Source organism: Festucalex cinctus, chromosome 17 (assembly GCF_051991245.1).
Source record: "Festucalex cinctus isolate MCC-2025b chromosome 17, RoL_Fcin_1.0, whole genome shotgun sequence".
NCBI classification, from domain to species: domain Eukaryota; kingdom Metazoa; phylum Chordata; class Actinopteri; order Syngnathiformes; family Syngnathidae; genus Festucalex; species Festucalex cinctus.
In genome coordinates this window covers 13,027,113-13,048,295 of record NC_135427.1, presented here as the reverse complement: position 1 = coordinate 13,048,295, position 21,183 = coordinate 13,027,113, and the positions used below count along the sequence as shown (strand labels likewise).

The window sequence follows — 21,183 nt, the reverse complement described above, 5'->3', positions numbered from 1 at the left end:
GCCAAACTGCTTCCTCCCTGTCTTTGCTCAGTTAAACAGCGAAAGGCACTGAGGGCCCCCAAAGACCAAACCCGACAAAAATGCTCAACTGCAAGTAAAAGAAAGTACAACGAGAGAGCAGCTTGAAATGCGTTTTTTTCTTTCTTTTTTTGGGGGGGGGGCTTTAGGCGGCCCCCCCACCCCTCAAAATACTCTTTGAGCACACTTGCTAACACGAGTATGTGTGGTGATGACTTGCTATAAATCCATTCATTGTTTTTTTATTTTTTATTTTATTTTATTTTTTTTATTTTTTTTTTATTATTATTATTTTTTATTTAATATTCTATATCTGAATTTGGGCCAGAGGCGGAGTACCCCTTGGATTGGTTGCCAGTCAACTTCAATTAGCCATTCACACCATTAAATCTTACTTTCATGGTTATTAAATTCAATTTCATACATGCAGTACAGTAGGACTGGGTTTAAAAAAAAAATTTGAATAATCGAAACTGAATTGAGTTTCCTTTTCGAGCGTGATATTTTATAAAACCATGAATCGGTTATTTTAATATTGCTTTTTTTCCCCCCATAAATTAACAATATAATTTCAAAGGCCAAATTTTTTTGTATCTTACTGTTTTCTTGAAATTTATTGTTCACATGAATTTACAAATATTTTCCTAGCATGACTTATTGCATTTTATGACAATTCCGAATCTTTTTTTATTTATATTTACCGTTATTGAATTAGAATTATGCTGATGTCAATGTTTTTGTAACACTTAAAGGGATACTTTACTTATTTAGCAATTTTTGGCAGTCAAACATTAAAATTTTGCCTGTAATAAATTTGATATTTTCATTGTTTTTCACAATTAGTACCTTTAAAAACATATTTTACAACTTGCTGTCAACTGAAAATGACATCACAAGGGCCCAGGTAACCAATCACAGCTCAGCTTGTGAATGTCACATTACTAAACCTAGAAAACAGGTGAGCTGTGATTGGTTACCTGAGCCCTTATGATGTGATTTTCAGTCGACAGCAAGTTGCAAAATGTGTTTTTAAATGTACTATTTGTAAGTGAATAATAATGAAAGTATCAAATTAATTATAGACAAAATAATAACTTTTGATTGCTATAATGGGCTAAATAAGTGAAGTATCACTTCAACTGTTTGACCGCCAAAAACGTTGAATGACGTATGCTAAAATCCTAATGAATGCCGCCATAAACGTTAATTGACGTCAACTATGTTGTTCGTTTTGTTTTTTTAAATCAATGGGCAGTGCAACGTTTTGTGCAACGCTGCCTGGTAAATGGAGTTGAGAAATCCAAAACACTCACTAACTATGGCCAGCAGATGGCAGCATTATCTTTTTTTCAATGGGCTCAAGATGTATGAAATTACAATGAAACATGACGAATCTGATGAAACAGAAAGATTTTAAGAATGACGTGAATGACCAAAGCCTTTGTCGCATGAAATCGAACTCACAGGACGACACTAAACAAAACAATATTAGTGTCAAAGTCAATGTAGTGCAGAATATGTACTTTTCACAAAAAATATTTTTTTCTCCTTATCTTTTTCTATGTGTCACTCAAATGACTTATTTTCAATGGCGATTCTAAAGAACGGAATAAGGTAGAAACGTACTTTTTTTTTCTAATAAAAGAATGGAATCCAATCTTTCATATGGTATTGTACAATATTCCGTTTGCCTTGAAAAATGAGTGAAAATTCTCAAAATCGTCTGGCACTGTCGGGGTTGGTTTTGGATAATGTTTGGCAGGCAAAGAGTGAAGTGATTATAACACGTGTTATTTTCATAAAAAAAAATAAATCATTTCACCAGTTACTGCTTCTGCAAAATTTAATTTAGAAATTAATGTTTGTGGACTTTTTTTTTATTTTATTTTTTTTATCATGTCCTTGTTCCATATCATATGGGATTGAACCAAAGTGCATTTTTGATGAAATTTGAATCGATACCCAGCCGTAATATTGTACAGATTGACTCAACAACTGTGATGACATAACGCACACAATTAACACAATGTTTTTTTTTTGTTGGGGGTTGATTGCGGGCTGGCGTGCAGCAATTCCAGGGGGGCAAACGGAGAGAGCCGGTGTAATGGAATGGCGTGGGAGGGAGAGAAGAAAGCAGGCAGAACGCTAAAAGAAAAAAAGAGGGAGGCCCGTTTTCTATTTGGAGGAGGAAGCCGTGTATGGGAATTAAAAAAAAAAAAAAAAAGTCTGCTGGTGTTTTTCCAGGAAGTCCTGGAAGAAGAAGACGTAATCATTAGCACGGGCGTCTTAGGCCACGATGACGATGACAAAGTGCACGCAAAACTGGCTGTGATAGATTGAGACCAGCGTTGCCATGGCAACCACCTACATGGATGGGGGCTTGTTGCTGTACAGCAATTGGGGAGAGCGGAGAAAAAAAAAAAAATGAAAGTGGACCCCTGGTGGAGAACGTGCAGCTCTGTCCGGGGTGCTGAAGTTGCAACATTTCAATTGGATTCAATTGGACTGAAATGGAGCCAATAATACGCAACAGACCTCAAACGCGCTTATGTGACAAATGGAGCACGCTCCTCACACGTTCGAGTCCCGATATAGTCACGCGTGCGTTTCTCCATTTTCAAAAGGCAGAATTTCCCGTAGTCGCTCCACGTCCGAATATGTTTTCGTAAGGTGCGAAGAAGAGTTGTGATGAGTCACAAAGATGAGCGAGCGTCTTCCATCTGCTGTGAGTCATGTGATGACCCCTCAGCTCACTTTTGCTTGTAATGTTTTTTGTTTTTTTTTCGCCTCCGAGTCGAGAGAACGTGATGGGTCGTTATAGGCTCAAAAACAACCCGAGAGATTTATTCAAATTCAGTGGTGCCTTGAGACATGAGTGCCTTGACTTGAGAGTTTTTTTTTTTAAAGATAGCTTTGCTTTGTCTTGAGATAAAAGCAAAAAACTGAGAAAAATCTGACAACCATCTTTTTAAACAAGTTTGCTTGCAGTGTGAGGTAAATTTCATTTGGTGGCGCTAAGCTGGCTTGCCAACCGCCAAATAGAAACCACAGAAGAAGAACAGCAAGGTCAATACATTAGGTACACTCGTGGTTTGTGCGAGCATTTTCTGTGCTTGAGGTCAAGTGGGGAACAAAAGTTCATCACTGTGTGAGTGAGGGTAAATTTTACTGAAAAATATTTATGGGAAAAAAGTAAAAAAAAAAAAAAAAAAATGTAATTCTTGTTTTGGTCATGAAAAAATATCAATATGTTTTTCCCTCTTTTATTAGTGTTCAAGCACTCGCTAACATTGGGAACTCCGTTGTGCACCCCAAAAAAAATGCTAATTTAGCTAATAACTGAAAAAATACATTGTGATTCTAAATCGTGATACTTTGTCTCCCAATAGATTATTGATACGCCTACGTAAATATCGTGATATTTGTAGTCAATATTCAGCGACTATAACGGCCCCATTGTTCATTACTTAATGAGCAATTACTTGGCGGGCCACTAGAGGGAGCCCCTCATAAGAGTGATGGGGAAATGGCTGGAAGTCTTCAGGCGAAGAAGACTCATCAGCTTACTTTTATATTATTATTAATTTTTAATTTTTGTGTGTATGTATGTATATATATATATATATATATATATATATATATATATATATATCGTCATATCATGAGATAATCGTTATCTTGAGCCTTGTATCGCATATCGTATCGAATCGTGAGGTACCCAGATGTTCCCACCCCGAATGTCCAACCCGTGGTGCCAGGGCTCCCTCTTGTGGTAACTGGGGGAAAAAAAATAATCACAGGCTTCGTACAGTTTAGTTGTATTTTGTCAGTATTTAACTAATTAACTTAAATATATTTGCGTGTAATTCTTGGAAACAGTTTTTATGAATTATTTATTTATTTATTTATTTACATCATCATCCGCTGAAGTTGAAAAAGTAACCGGCCTATTATGATAACATGAGGAGAAATTACAACGCTCAGTTTTTCAAATGTCAGCAGAAAAAGTAAAACGTCGCCACAAAAATACAGACACAAGTACAGACCCTTTAAAACAGGGGTGTCCAAACTTTTTCATTTGAGGGCCACATACAGAAAATCAGAAGGACGCAAGGGCCACATAATGTTGTGAAGGGAAATTGTGTTTAGTGTTCATTTTAGTTTTTATTTCATTTTTTTTAATTTAGTCAGTTTTAATTGGTTTTCAGAGTGGTTCTGTTAGTTTTTTTATGAGTTTTAGTTCTTTAATAAATGCTTAGTTTTAGTTTAGTTAGTTTCAGTATTAGTTTTAGGTTTTTGTTGTTGTTGTTTTTTCTTTTTAATGTGTATTATTTGTGCGCAAAATTTAAGACACCATGGGTGCGACGTCATTATTCCGGTTTATATCAAAATAAATCTACTAAAAATCCCGTTTAAAATCATCCCCAAAGGCTCATGCATTAAATTAATTTCCAAAACTAAAACGGACATTTTTGCTATAATTAGTTTTATTTTAGTTAGTTTTGTAAACATAAAATGTAGTTTCAGTTAGTTTTCTTTTTTTAAAAAGCATCTTCGTTTTTATTTTGTTAACAAAATTGTTTTTTAATTTTAGTTTTTTCGTTAGTATGAGTTAACTAAAATAACCTTTTAATAGGAATAGTGTTTTTCGACACCCTCCCTTCTTACTTTGACCATCTCCAAACATTTTTGTTTTTATTTTATTTGAACTGAGTCAAATGCCATTTTTAGCATATGTCGCGGGCCACTAAAAAATGGACGGCGGGCCGCAAATGGCCCCCGGGCCGTAGTTTGGACACCACTACTTTAACTCTTTAAATCCCACGCATTTTCTGACAAGGTAACTCCAGAATCCCACCAGATTTCGCATATTTTCAATGCTTATTAGAATATTGTGTGCTATGACTAAATAGACATGGTGGGTGTCGTTTGAAAGATTGGGTTCTCCTCTTTAATTAGAAAATGGCTTGATTTGACATAATTCAAGAATCTCGGGCAAAATAAGGAGAAATTAAGCTTTTTGTGAAATGATGCATTTTCTGCAAAACAGTGACTTTTACAGTAATATTTTTTGGTTTAGTGACATCTCAAATATCTCAACAGTCCTTGCCTTCCATAAAACATGAAAAAAAAATGAAAATGTGTTTTTGATAGCAAATTAAGGATTTATTTACATATCTGATAGCGTGTGTAAACAGCAATATTTTCACAGTTCGTCACTACAGTGCTTCACGGGCTGAATACTCAGAGGGAAATTGCCCTAGAGTCTCATCCACCATTCATTAAAAAAAACATAGTTGACGAACTTTCTCGTCTGCGGGTGACGCCCAGTGGGTGTCACGTGACGAACTTTTCCGTCCGCGGATTGTAAAAAGTTAATAGAATCGATCTAAAAAAAATAAATAAATAAAGTATTTGTACTCGGATACACCGCAAAGCCGGCAAGCAGCGCGCTCCGCTCACCTTGATCTCGTAGAGCTTGAGCTTGCGCTTGATGCTGCTGTTCTCGCGTTCGAGGCCGCCCAGCCGGCTCTTGATGTCCTGGTAGGCGGCGATCAGGGCGAAGTGCGACGCCGAGTACACGTCGTCGGCGGGGAGGGGCGGCGAGCGCCAGCCCACGCCGCCGCAGCCGTCCTCTTTTAGGCCCCCGCCGCCGCCGCCGTCGCCGGCCCCGCCCAGCAGGCCCAGCTCGCCGCCGAACAGAGACTGCATGGCCTCAACCTGAACACACGCACACACGCTCATTAAATATGAACCAATTTGCTTTCAAAGGAAACGCAAGCACATCTGAGGGCTACTAAATTTGGCAGGACGGACTCGATAGACTCTTGACCTTCATATGCAATCATCCCCCGCTGTTCGTGGGGAGCAGGGATTGAGAACTGCCAAGATAGCAAAAAAAAAAAAAAAGTTATTGGCGCCTCCCTAAAATATTTTGATATTTAGAATTACGTTAAACTTGATGTTTTTATTTTATTTATTTTTTATTTTATGTTAAAAGTTTGCTGTATTTAAATTTACAAGAGAAAATTTGCATCTAATCTTGAAAGGGGAAGCCCCCCCCCCCCCCCCACCAAAAAAATAAAATAAATCTCGACAATAATATGTTCTATAGAGCCCCACGAGTCTAAATACAATGTTCTGATTAATATTACATATGTGGAATATGAGTCCAGCTGTTTTTATCGATCACATCTGTGATGTCATCATCAGTCAACAGCGTGGGACAAAATGGCCGCCCCCTGAGATAGATTAAAAAAAAACAGCTGGATTTTGCTCCATAACTCATATTCCGCAAACGTAATATTAATCAGAATGTCATGTTCAGACTAGTGAGGTCACGTACAACTAGGGATGTAACGATTAGGGCAATATCGTGATATTAAAACTGCCACGATATCGTCGTCGTCATGTTCACAATATTTTAAAAGGAACACATCTGTTAAAAAAAAAGTCAGGTTGATTTCCATTTGTGCAGTTCTAGCACCCGCTAGTGGCTGGTTTATTAGTGCAATTTAATTTTTATTAGGGATGTTTTGGCCTTCTATGTTTAAAATCTTTGCTAATTGTCAGATGAAGGGGAACCTAATTTGCTTGTGAAGCGATCAATGTGTGCTTACATTAGCAAGAAAGTGCCTCAGTATTATTAGCGATTGTAGGTGGTTTATATGTAAATGATTTATATTTGTGCTTTTTTTTTTTTAGTATGAGCTCTTTTTTTTTTTTTTTACAATATTGTGATTTTTTCTAAATATCGCCAACCCCCCCCACAGTATTGTGATAATTATCGTATTGTGACCTTCATATCGTGATAATATCGTATCGTGATGTTTGGATATCATTACTTCCCTACGTTCAACATATTATTGTCAAGAAATGTTTCAGGTTGACTTCCCCTTTAAGTAGAGTACAATTGTATTTAACCGAAGTCTCTTCAGTGCAAATGTTTGTTTACAAATGTTTATTTAGATGCTATATTTCATTTTTAGGAGCAATCATTTTTGTTTTTTGATATTATATTAAGTGGGCAGATGGCAGATTATTTTGTAAGCGGACCAACTGAACAGCTGATGATATGTTAATGAGATGATTGGTCAGATGACAAGAAACACCTGTGATGACATCACTGGGGCTATTTTATTTATTTTTTTAATTACACAAGAGCCAGCTGACTGGTCACACGTTGCCAGCGACTTGCCGCCTTTCCAGCCACTCAGCGACGTGAGTCAGCCGCCGCCCCCAGAGCTATTTTCATCTGCTGCTTCCTCCATGCCGGTGCGCAGCATCAGGCCATCTGCCCCCCCAACCCCCCCACCTTCCCCCCTCGGGCCCGCCTAGCGGCGAACACATGGCGGCGGATGTGGCTAAAACCGTAGACATCTCATCGGAACGACGGCTGACGATTTATAAAAGCCAATTAGCATCGAGCGAATTTTTGATTGGATTTGGCCGTTTCATTGTCAGTGACAAACATCGTCACAGACCTCATGCAAATGACATAACAATCTGTCAACCATGCTATGCAATATTTTTCTTCTGGTAATCCTGTTCACTTAAAAATTTATTTTTTTATTTTTTTATGTTTTTATTTATTTATTTATTTTTCCCCGCAAATCTGCCACCTTATAACGTTGCAAAGTCACGAGTTTTTCTTCTCGCAAATTTGCCACTTTATGAGGTTGAACATTTGTGAGTTTTTTTCTCGCAAATTTGCCACTTTATAAAGTTGAACATTTATGAGTTTTTTTTCTCGCAAATTTGCCACTTTATAGTCACAAATTTGCCATTTTATAAAGTTGCAAATTTATTATTTTTTCTAGCAAATTTGCAACTTTATAAAGTTGCAAATTTACGAGGTTTTTTTTTCCACACTAATTTGTCACTTTATAAAGTTGCAAATTTATGAGGTTTTTTTCTCGCAAATTTGCCACTTTATAAAGTCACAAATTTGCCATTTTATAAAGTTGCAAATTTACGATTTTCTTCTAGCAAATTTGCAACTTTATAAAGTTGCAAATTTACGAGGGTTTTTTTTCCACAGTAATTTATCACTTTATAAAGTTGCAAATTTATGAGGGTTTTTTTCTCGCAAATTTTCCACTTTATAAAGTGCCAAATTTATGACTTTTTTTTTCTCGCAAATAAATTCTCCTGTTCACTTGAAAATTTATTTATTTATATATTTATTTATTTATTTTTCCCCGCAAATCTGCCACCTTATAACGTTGCAAAGTCACGAGTTTTTCTTCTCGCAAATTTGCCACTTTATGAGGTTGAACATTTGTGAGTTGTTTTCTCGCAAATTTGCCACTTTATAAAGTTGAACATTTATGAGGTTTTTTTCTCGCAAATTTGCCACTTTATAGTCACAAATTTGCCATTTTATAAAGTTGCAAATTTATTATTTTTTCTAGCAAATTTGCAACTTTATAAAGTTGCAAATTTACGAGGTTTTTTTTCCACACTAATTTGTCACTTTATAAAGTTGCAAATTTATGAGTTTATTTTCTCGCAAATTTGCCACTTTATAAAGTCACAAATTTGCCATTTTATAAAGTTGCAAATTTACGATTTTTTTCAAGCAAATTTGCAACTTTATAAAGTTGCAAATTTACGAGGGTTTTTTTTCACAGTAATTTATCACTTTATAATGTTGCAAATTTATGAGGTTTTTTTTCTCGCAAATTTTCCACTTTATAAAGTGGCAAATTTATGACTTTTTTTTTCTCGCAAATAAATTCTCCTGTTCACTTGAAAATTTACGCTGCGCAATAATCTGCATCTTGGCGGATTTTATATTGTACATATTTTTCTTTTTGGGCCAACGAGTTGTTCATTCTGCCAAACTCCACTAAACTAAGAATGATCATTTTCACTTTTTTACATAAGTTTCATGATTTAACGTGATCATTTCACGTTTTAACATGATAAATATTATGCTAAAACATGAAAGTTATGTAAAAACGTGAAAATTATCGTTTTTACATGGTTCATGTTTTTACATAATTTTCACGTTTTTACATGACAATTTTCACATTTTTACATAAGTTTCATGTTTTAACATATTTATCATTTTAAAACGTGAAATGATCATGTAATGATCATGCAAAAATGTAAAAATTGTATCAATTCTCAACTCGTTGCTGTATACAAAGTGCTGTAAACAAGAACAATGCAAACAATTTTTTTTTTTTTTTTTTGTTTACAAGTAAATACATTTTACATCAATTATCATTTTTCCACTGGTGTGGCAGCAATACGCTTCCGTAGTAACCAGCCTCCAAACAAAAATATATCCTGTTTCCTGAGTTCATCATACAGTCCACAATATCATCAGATTCAAAGAACCCAAAAACCAACATTGAATGCCCGTGACCTTTGACCCCCCCACGGGCAGCACTGCATTAAAAATCAGCATTATTATGAAAAGGATACAATATGTGGTCCAGAGAAACTAGCAGTGTAGATGTTGCGACAAAATACATCTGATATGGACTGACACAAAGTGGAAAAGTGTGCTGTGGTCTGACGAGTCCACATTCCAATTTGTTTTGGAAAATTGTGGATGTACATACAGGATATATTTTCCAATCCAAGCGGCGTCTTTTTAAGGGACAAAGCCAAATCACATTCTGCATATGTTAAAACTTTTATATTAACAAAGTGTGAGTACTAGACTGGCCTGCCAGCAGTCCAGACTTGTTTCCTACAGCGCAGAATGCGACAACAGAGACATTGGACTGTTGAGGAACTCGGTTTGAATTGAATATAGGTCAAAAATAATTTGCAAATCATTACATTTCGTTTTTATTTCCATTTTACATAACATCCTCATTGTAATTCTAACTAACAGTTACACCCGACCTTGATGCCAATTAGTTTCCCAAATATTTTACTGTGCGTTTATATTTAGTACACGGAGGCTCCAGTATCGACGCAACAATCCAATCCAGCGGATCCATACGCAACGCCTCTCTGACCTTATTAAGTGAATCCGTCAAATGTTGTTTCACAGCTTGCGGGCACGCCAACAAAATGGCTTCCATCCCGTTCCTTTTTCGATGGGGCTTATCCTCACTCGCCTCTCCTGGTCTGGATTGGTCGCCAGACAATCGCAAGGCACACGTGAACAATTTACCAGGACAATTTGCTGTCTTATGTGCTAAAATGTTTTTGCAACAGTTCTCCGACGGTCTATTAGGCCCACGTCTAAATATTTTTGCGACTTTATAAATTAGAAAATTTGTGTGGAAAAAAAAACGCAAATTTATAAAGTGGCAAATTTGACATACACGGCAGCTAGAGCGACAGCCCTTCCTGATCCCCTATCAGCTGACTAACACTAACCAATCAGAAGCGAGCATACTTTAGGTAAATGCAAGTGAATGACGGAGAGCAACAGATTTGACACATTTGTACAAAAAAAAAGAAAATGCATGAATGTGTAAATTATAATTCTGGAAATATGAATGTACAGGTAAATATACATTTTAAAAAAATTAACTTAAATGCTTGATCCTCAGGATGTGGACCTTCGCACAGCGAGGCGGCTTCAAAGTGCGAATGCTTAACCTGCAGGCCGTATCTTATTTTGAAATGACTTGGTCAGAACTAACCAAAAGCCCAAAACGGGTCACAAAACTGCCTACAGGTTGACATGATTTGGTTACTCTCTGCTAAAGCAAGTAACCGACCGAAAAGTATTGGCATGAACATCCAAGTAGTACGCTACATGTAGTTCTCGAAAGTTTTTTTTTTTCCCCTGTAAATCTGCCACTTTATAACGTTGCGAATTCATGAGTTTTTTTCTCGCAAATTTGCCACTTTTCTAGTGGCAAATTTGCCACTTTATAAAGTTGAACATTTATGAGTTTTTTCTCGCAAATTTGCCACTTTATAAAGTCACAAATTTACCATTTTATAAAGCTGCAAATTTATGAGTTTATTTCTCGCAAATTTGCCACTATAAAGTCACAAATTTGCCACTTTATAAAGTTGAAAATTCATGAATTTTTTTTCTTGCAAATTTGCCACTTTATAAAGTCACAAATTTGCCACTTTATAAAGTTCAAAATGTATGATTTTTTTCTCGCAGATGTGCCACTTTATAAAGTCACAAATTTGCCATTTTCTAAAGTTGCAAATTTACTATTTTTTTTCTAGCAAATTTGCAACTTTGCAAATTTACGATTTTTTTTTCCACACAAATTTGTCACTTTATAAAGTTGCAAATTTATTAGTTTTTTTCTCGCAAATTTGCCACTTTATAAAGTCACAAATTTGCCATTTTATAAAGTTGCAAATTTACGAGTTTTTTTTCTTGCAAATTTTCCACTTTTATGAGTTTTTTTTTTCAAATTTGCAATTTTTTTTTCATGCAAATTTGTCCCTTTATAGTTGCAAAGTTATGAGGTTTTTTTCTCGCAAATTTGCCACTTTATAAAGTCTCAAATTTGCCATTTTGTAAAGTTGCAAATTTACCATTTTTTTCCTCACAAATTTGCAACTTTTTAGTCGCAAATTTACTAATTTTTTTTCACAAATTTTTCGCTTTATAGTCGCAAATTTCCCACTTTTTTTTTCTTGCAAATTTGCCACTTCATAGTTTCAAAGTTTCCACTTCATAAAGTTGCAAATTTCCGAGTTTTTTTTCTCGCAAATTTGCCACTTTATAAAGTGCCAAATTTGCAAGTTTTTTTTTTCTCTGACTATTGCCCTCACCTTATATATTATAGGTTGTCCTAATACGCCATCATAAAAAACAACCAAAAGTCCGAAAAAAAAATAACTCACTGCACTCATATATTCCGCCTGACACAGATGTCACCTCCTACACAATCGTGTACATACACACTATACGCACGTGCCTAACTGCACACATGTACATGCAACTGCATTTTCTCACATAAGCGCCCTCGCGCACGCCCACACTCCTACTTGATATATGTGCTGTAGTTCATACATGAACCATGGCGGTGAGCAGCTGCAGTCATCACGCATGCACATGACTGATGTTGACTTGAAGGAAGTGACACGTCGGCACACAAAGTCGCTTTGAATGCAAATTGGTCGCGCGTGTGTGTGTTGTGGTCGCACGTGCGCCTTTGTGGCAAAGTGTTTGCGAGGAGCGTCGGCGTCCTTGTGCAAGGACGCGGTTTGGTTCTCCCTCGCTGCCGCACAGTCTGGAGTGGATGCGTGTGTGGTTTTACGGGAAGTGAGGTCCAAAGGGGGGGAGGAGTCTGACCCTTGAGAGTGGAAGGTGCACAAACTCTGAAATGTACTTAAATGCAAAAGTGAAAATGAATTTTTTAGATAGCCAATTATTCCCAATTATATGCGATTGTGCTTGCTCTCGGTGTCAGTTGCTATTATTGCGGTAACCATGGCAACCGGTCACCGTTCCTCTCTTCTCTTGTCCTGCTGTGTCTTTATCACGGCTTTTGGCGTGAGCAATCAGAGCAATGATGACGTGACAGGGACGTACTTGAATGAACCGCGACATCAGAATGCTTGTTGCTGTCTTGAATTACTTTCATGACAGATATTTGCTGTATACAGTCCAGATATTAAACAGCGTCATGACATTTGTGTCTCCATACTGACTGGATTTCATTCCAGATTGTAGAATGTATCATGAGAACACCTTGTCACTATCTATTTACTGGATTTTGTTCCAAATACATTATTAATGTAATTGGCACGCTACTGTCTCCATCTATTCACTGGATTCGTTCCAGATATTAGACAGTGTCATCAGAACGCTCTCATCTCCATCCATTTTATTCGATTTTATTCCAGATATTCCAAAGGCTCAACCACTTAAGTTATCTACTGTATCGCCAATAATCTCACAAAATGTTGCTGGGGCCTACTGGGAAGCGCGAGTGGATTATTTTTAGTTGCTCCATCGGGAATGCGAGTCGTCCAACAAGCGACGGCAGGCAAATGGGTAACCTGCTTTTTTTTTTTTTTTTTTTTTTTTTGTTAAGGCACAAGAAAGAGATGAGCAAGGACGGATTTTCTGAAAGTACAGTATGTTATCGCAAGTTGCGCAACACCATAGGGGGGAAATGGGCCTATGTTATATTTGTTTCTTTCAACGTCAAAGGTTGTACCAAAAATAACACTTTGTGGTACCTTGCGTTTGACGTATAAACTGTGATTGTCAAAGAAAAAGTAAACACGAAAATGACATGGCCACTTTTTCTTCATCACATCTACTGTATGTGTAGTGTAATATGTCCGTTTGTAGTATACTGCCCCCTGGAGGCTGGGTACAAAACGGCGTCCACAGGCAGAGGCGGTCATCGGTCATGTGACGAGTCATTGCATTCCATCAGGTGTCCTCCAACAAACGGAATGTTTTGATAAAAAAAAAAAAGTCTTTTCACTTTCCTATAACATTTCCATAGATTTTTTATTTTTTTTCTGACAGTGAGTCAGTCAAACTTGAATAAGCAGCGACCTCCACCTTCCAACTTGTGAAGGAACGTCTCGTTCGTCCTTCGGGAGCTTCTTTGCCGTGTGAGCGATGGCCTTGCCTCTTCTGGCTTTTCTTTGTCTCGCTCGCCTCCTCCTCCTCCTTCTCTTTCCTCCCGCCCGGCATGTTTTCCCCCCGCCTGCTCGTCGGGTGCCTACTTTGTCCTCTTTCCAGGTCGCCATGGTGACGGGAGGTTGCGCCGCCCGGCGACGGCTGGCGCTCTCGAGCACCTCGCCTCGGTCGTAACTCACAAAGGTGTCGGCGGCGGCGGCACGCTTGTGTCCTCTCTCCTGGAAACTCGCTCGCGGGAGATCGTTAACGAGGCAAACTGATCAGCTGACAATTAAAGCTATAGGAATGGTCGCCAGTCAACGCAAGGACACGTATAGACCAATGCATCCATCCATCCATCTTGACGACGATTCTCAGATAAAATCAAATGTCTTACAGATGTGAGAGTTGTGATACATCTAACTTTACAAGCAATATTATTCACACTGCACTTATTATTCACACTGCACTTAATGTATGTCAAAAGTCTGTGGAATGTTGTTGTGGACCGTTTTTAAATAAATAAAAAAAAAAAACTTGCACATGAGAAATATAAAACAATATTTTTAAACTAAAACTACGGTAAAAAAAAAAAACTAAACTAAATGAAGCATTTTTGAAAGAAGAAAAAAACACTATGAAAATCCAACTTGTCATAATTAATTAAAACTAAATACATTTGAAAAAAAAAACTAATGAAGTAAAAACTACCTACGGTACCGGTATATTGAAAATTCTAAAGAAAAAAAATTTAAATAAAAAAATGAATGAAAAAAAAAACTAAGAATGAAATAAAAACTACCTACAATGAAAATTATAGAGAAAAAATTAATTGAAAATAATGAATGAAAAAAACGAAGAATGAAATGAAAACTACCTATAATGAAAATCATAAAGAAAAATAATTTTTAAAAAAATGAAGGAATTAAAAACTACCTATAATGAAAATTATAAAGAAAAAATGAAATTAAAAAAATGAAGAATGAAATAAAAACTACCAACAATGAAAATTATAAAGAAAAAAATGAAATGAAAAAAAAATAATCAAAAAAAACTAAGCATGAAATAAAAACTACCTATAATGAAAATTCTAAAGCTATTAGAAACCTGGTTGTCAGCCAACTTATGTATACATAGATGAACCATGGACCAAGATTATTATAGTTAATGAAATAACTAAAATTGAAGATAAAAATTGTTCTTGAAAACAAATAAAAACGAGAGTGCTTATAAAAAAAAAAGTTAACTAAAACAGCATTTTACGTTGATAAAACAATTTGAAAAAAAAATGTGTTTTAGTTTTGAATTATTTCCATACATTCGCTTGTAAGGTTGATTTTAAATGTTTTTATTTTGGCATTACCGTACAACAGTCGTCTGAGAATTGTAGTTTACTTTATCACACAATATGTAGTGTAACCTGACATAAGTCAAAATGAAACAACTATAATTAATCATATTCAAAATTATAACTATAACCCTGCTATGGATTGCTCACCACTCAAAATTCAAGACACACATAACATCAGGACACGTACGGACAAATCATGGACTGATCGCCTGGTGGAAGTGTGAGGCAGACATGCTAAGCGCTCCTCGACTGTGCTGGCCGATAGCGACATCAAAAGTATGCGCGCGAGCGTCTTCCCACTCAAGCTGGTAACAGTGGACGTGTTGTTTCCACAAATCATCAAAGAGTCGCTTTTGGCACAGGAGCAGCTTCGAGACGCGTGCGTCAGCGTTTTCTTCGCATAACGCGAGCCGCCAGACTGCCACTGTCTGGCTGGATGGCACGCGCGCACTCAAAGACGCGCTTGGACTCGGGGAGAGCGAAAGTCAACGACACGCAAACGTAATCCAGTGACAAACATCTGGAAAATGTTGCAGTGTTTGAAAGTTATGGAAAATTACCATTTGGACCAGCTCACCCACCAGGGGTGAAAATAAACAACCAGTAAAATTGAATTTTCTGCCGATTTCTGGAAAGGTAGCTAAGATCTGTACTGAAAAGAAAGAAAATCAGTAGTGCACCTAAGAGCTAATGAGAGAGCATTTCACTCGTGTATGCTGGAGTATACATTTTCGGTAGTGTGTGAGAGCATTTTAGTAAACAATGAGAGGGCTTCAGTAGTGCATGAGAGAGAATTTTATTAATAATTGAGTGAAAACATTTTCAGTAACGTGAGAGCTTTTCATTAGGAATTACATTATATCAGTAGTGCATGTGAGAGTGGTTCAGCACGGTGGGAGAGCAAGAGCATATCAGTACTGTGTGAGCAAAAGAGTGTTTCAGTACTGTATGTGAGAGGTTTAGGAATACTGTGAGTAAAAACATTTTCAGTAAAGTGAGAGCTTTTCACTAGTAATTAAATTATTTCAGTAGTATATGAGATTCAGTAGTGAAAGCATGTCAGACGTGTGTGAGTAAATATGTTTTTAAGAGTGTGAGAGCAATTCAGTGGAGTGTGAGTGTTTCAGTAGTCTGTGTAAAAAAAAAAATCACTATCGTGAGAGCTTTTCACTAAGTGAGATTATTTCAGTAGTGACCTGTGAGTGGTCAGTAGTGTTTGAGAAAAATCAATTTCAGTAGTGTGAGTTTTTTTAGCGGGGTGTGAGATATGTGAGAACAATTCAGAAGTGTGTGTGAGTGCGACATGTAAGTACTGCTTGAGCAAAAACATTTTCAGTACTGTGTGAGATTATTCCAGTAGTGCATGTGAGATTATTTCAGTATGGGAGTGTTTAAGTGCTGTGTGAGAGCGATTCAGTAGAGTGTAGAGTGTTTCAGCTGTGTGTGAGGACATTTCAGAAGTGCATGAGATGAGTAAAAAAAATATTCTGTGTCTCAGTAGTGGGCGTGATATTTCATCAGTGTGTGAGAGAGAGTTTCGGTAGTTAATGTGATTGTGTGTGAGGCTGTTTCAGTTGTGTTTCCGTGTGAGTAAATACTTTTGCATATGTGAGAGCGTTTCAACAGCGTGTGTTCAATGATGTCCCTGACGGCCTCTCATGCCAAGAATGTTCTCCTTTTCTTCTTCTTGAGTTTGTCAGAGCGTCTTACGTAAAGCTCTGTCCTGTACTTACTCACACGGTGTACTATGAGAGCAGAGCGGTAGGCGGGTGGGTGGGCAGGCAACATGCCGAGTGAGGGACGAAAACGAAACGATGCGAGCCTCACTTCCTCGGCGAGCGCGTGTGTAGTATGTGTGAGAGTACGTGTCGCGTGCCCAGCGGTGATGCTGCTGCAGCGTGAGATAAATGAACTCATATGTCAAAACTCAGCCCCGAGCGCCAAAGTCCGACAGAGCCGCCGAAAAAGTCTTTGCATGGCAGTTGTGTCAGTTAGCCAGCTAGCTTGCGCGCTACAATTTTTAGCGATAGCTTTTTTTCTTTTTTTAGTGGTTTTGTCCTTCAGTAGTAACTTGATGAGTTTTTGAAGCTGATTCAATTTTTTTGTTTGTTTTTGCTTTGCTCAGTTATTTGACTGAGAAGACACACGACCACTAGATGGCGGTAGTGAACTTCATCAGTTTGCGAGGTTAGCTCACGGTTAGAGTGGGCGGTGAAAATTTGTTGTTTTGTACTCACGTTTTCTGTCCTTTTGGTTGGACAGGCACTCCTTCTGCCAACTACTTCACATCTGTATTGCATGGAGTCGACCAACTCATATTTAGTTGCATATTGTAAGCACTGTTCGAGACAATTGCTCCAGATCTGTGTTGGACGGAGTTGTCCAACTAGCATGTATTTGGGAAAAAAAAAAAATCTGAAAAATGCTTCACATCTGTTTTGGATGGAGTCCACCAATAAATGTATTGTATAAGCGTTGTTTATGACAACTACTTCTCATCTGCATTGGATTAAGTTGACCAACTAATATTTAAGTTGACAAGTTCTTTATCCTATCAACTGTTTCACATCTGTGTTGCATGGAGTCGGCCAAATATTTATTTACAAATACACTTTTACGGTTATTGGCTTCAAATCTGTGTTGCATGAAGTGATCCAACTAACATTTATTTGGAAAAAACATTGTTTCTGACAACTGCTTTACATCTGTTTTGAATGGAGTCTGGATTTATTTGTTTAAGTCTTAATTCTGACAAATACTTCACATCTGTGGTGCATGGACTAGTCCGACCAACTCATATTTAATTGTATGAGCACTGCTTTTCTCAACTGTTTCACGTTTGTGTTGCATTGGGTCGTCCAACTCATGTTTAGCTGCATGTTTGAGAACTGCTTCACATCTGTGTTACATGGAGTAGTCGACCAACTTACTGTATATGCAGTCGCATAAACAATTAAAAAACGGTTTCACATCTGTGTTGCATGGAATCGGACAAATATTTAGTTGCAAATACACTTTTATGGTTACTGGCTTCAAATCTGTGTTGCATGGAGTGATCCAACTAACATTTATTTGGAAAAAACATTGTTTCTGACAACTGCTTTACATCTGTTTTGGATGGAGTCTGTATTTATTTGTTTAAGTCTTAATTCTGACAAATACTTCACATCTGTGGTGCATGGACTAGTCCGACCAACTCATATTTAATGAATGAGCACTGCTTTTATCAACTGCTTCACATTTGTGTTGCATTGGGTCATCCAACTCATGTTTAGCTGCATGTTTGAGAACTGCTTCACATCTGTGTTACATGGAGTAGTCGACCAACTTACTGTGTATGCAGTCGCATAAACAATTAAAAAACTGCTTCACATCTGTGTTGCATGGAGTTGGCCAAATATTTAGTTGCAAATACACTTTTTGTCACGCCATTCCCAGTTGCAAAGACTATAGGCCCTGCCGCCGTGCGCCTTCGCCTGCCTCGTTCCCTCCGCACCCACCCTACCTTCCACGTGAGCCAGGTCAAGCCAGTCCAGGACAGTTCCCTGGTCCCGCCCGAGCCCGCGCCGCCCCCTCCGGAGATGGTGGAGGGGGGCCCGGTCTATAAAGTAAGAAAGTTGTTGGACGTCAGAAAGCGGGGCCGGGGACACCAATACCTGGTGGATTGGGAGGGTTACGGGCCAGAAGAGAGGCAGTGGGTGCCCGCCCGGTTCATCGTGGACCCCTCCCTCATCGACGATTTCTATGAAGAGCACCCTGACATTCCTGGGCCGTCGAGAGCCGGCCGTTGAGGGGGGGGTACTGTCACGCCGCCACCAGAGTGGCGGTTCATGCTTTTGTTTTCAAAGTCAGGTTCCCGTTTTATTTTGAAAGTATTAACTCTCCTCTCACCCCAGGTCACTTACCCTTCCTGCAGCTCACTGATTACCGGTCCACGCCCATGATCACCACCACCTGTTCCCAATCAACCCGGACATAAAAGCCACCTGCATTCTCCCCTCCGTTGCCGAAGTGTCACATCTCAGTGCATGGAAGCGTCCTCACAGTCCTTGTTCCACAGTCCTCGTTCGATGTCTAGCCTTGCTTTGTCTTGCGCCCTTAGTTTGCCCCTTGTTTTCCTCCCTAGCGGAGCGCCTTTAGTTGTCCCTGTTTTTGAGTGCCCTTGTTTTATCTCCAGTTTGGAGCTTTTTCTGTTCTGCCTTTTTTCCCTCCTTGAGAGGTGTTTTTTGTTCAATTGGATTAAAGTTGCAGCCTTGTTGGCCAACTTACACTCTGCGTCTGAGTCCTACCTTCTCGCTCCGTGTCAGTACACTTCGGCCAGCATGGACCCAGCGGAGAAGTTGGAGGCTGCACTTCGACGACAGGCCGTCCGCCTGTCGCAGACGGAGGAGGTCCAGCAGGCGATGGCCACCCGCATGGGAGAGCTCGTTGGACAGGTGCAGGAGCTAATGAGCCACCTGCGACCCTCCACGCCGGCCATCACGAATCCAGAGACAGCAGAACCACCGATCCCGACTCCAGCCTTGACCGGGGCTGGTTTGAGACTGGCTCCCCCGGAGCGATACTCGGGAGACCAGGGACAATGTCAGGCATTCCTAACCGAATGCGACTTACATTTTGAACTTTCGCCACAGGCTTTCCCCACGGACCGTTCCCGTGTGGCCTTCATGATTTCACATCTGACCGGAAGAGCCAGAGACTGGGCCACCACGGAATGGGCAAGGCACTCCCCGACTTGCTCAACCGCAGCCGGGTTTAGCAGGGCACTTCGTCTCGTGTTCGATCCAACTAACATGGATCGGGAAAAGACTCGAGAACTTAGTAACCTCAGACAGGGCAGAGAATCGGTGAATGACTACGCAATCCGATTCCGATCTCTAGCGGCCAGGAGTGGCTGGAATGACACAGCTCTTTTTGACCACTTTTTAAAGGGGCTTTCCACAACTATGCAAGAGCTCCTATTGCCCGTAGACTTGCCTGGCGATCTGGACTCATTGATCTCATTGGCCATTCGCACCGATCATCGACGGCGAGATCTTTTGCAGACCAGCAGACATCAACGAGGACACGGTTCCGGATTCTTCCGGCATCCGGAAGCAAGAGGCCCTCCGCGAGGTGTCCTTCCCCAGTCACCCACCGCGGGAAGGCCCAGCGAGAGTGACGAGGAGCCGATGCAGCTGGACCGCGCCCGATTGTCTCACCACGAACGCCAGCGACGTCGTCAAGAGGGGCGATGCTACTACTGTGGAGAACAAGGCCATCTGGTGGTAGCTTGTCCCACCAAGAGAGGCTCTCCGGTGAGTACCGCGACTCACCAGCAAGGCAAAAACCGAAAACTCACGCAAGTCACGATTTCCTGCAATACCACTCCCACAGACCTACTAGCTCTCATTGACTCTGGAGCGGACGAGAGCCTCATGGATTGGGGGCTGGTGAAGAAATTGCAGGCCGGCACGGAACCACTTACTACCCACATGAGGGCCAGGGCGCTCAATGGCAAAGATCTATTCCTCATCACGCACGTCACAGAACCACTCGAGATCCACATTGGGCAGCACAGAGAACTCCTTCGCTTCCATGTCTTCCGGTCCCCATCACACACACTGGTCCTGGGTCATCCCTGGTTGCAGTTGCACAACCCCCGCATCGACTGGCGATCGGGGCGAGTCCTGGACTGGGGAGATGATTGTGACCACCATGGGGTGGAGCGGCCAGCGGCAGAGATACCTCCCGCTGCCATCCGACAGGTGTCTCTCGAGAATGACCAGGATTACCCGGACCTGAACACCGTTCCCTCCTGCTATCATCCGCTCAGGGAGGTGTTCAGCAAGACCAAGGCCATGTCACTTCCCCCACATCGATCCTATGACTGTGCGATCGAGTTGATTCCTGGATCTACCATCCCCAAGGGGAGATTGTACTCGGTGTCGGGTCCCGAACGCAAGGCCCTAAACGAGTACATAGACACTTCCTTGAAAGCAGGACTTATCCGGCCATCGTCATCGCCAGCTGGAGCCGGATTTTTCTTTGTGGGCAAGAAGGATGGCTCATTACGCCCTTGCATTGACTACAGTCCTCTGAATGAAATCACAGTCAAGAATCGTTATCCCCTGCCTTTGATGTCTTCAGTATTCGACCAGCTCCAGCAAGCCAAGATATTCACCAAACTGGATCTCCGCAACGCTTATCACCTTGTCCGTATTCGTGCAGGGGATGAGTGGAAGACTGGCTTCAATACTCCCCGAGGCCACTACGAATACTTAGTAATGCCTTTTGGACTCAC

The 21,183-nt window shown here is 39.7% G+C and overlaps 2 protein-coding genes across 2 annotated transcripts in view; one reads left to right on the top strand and one right to left on the bottom strand.

Moving 5' to 3' along the window:
* Positions 1-21,183, top strand: part of pdk2a (pyruvate dehydrogenase kinase 2a) — an 86,827-nt gene that overhangs the window by 45,275 nt on the left and 20,369 nt on the right. The window lies entirely within an intron of this gene.
* Positions 1-21,183, bottom strand: part of tbkbp1 (TBK1 binding protein 1) — a 43,477-nt gene that overhangs the window by 16,358 nt on the left and 5,936 nt on the right. The window contains exon 2 of the mRNA XM_077502328.1: positions 5,482-5,739. Within this exon, the coding sequence (XP_077358454.1) occupies positions 5,482-5,730 (249 nt within the window). The 5' untranslated portion in view covers positions 5,731-5,739. The remainder of the gene's footprint in view (positions 1-5,481; positions 5,740-21,183) is intronic.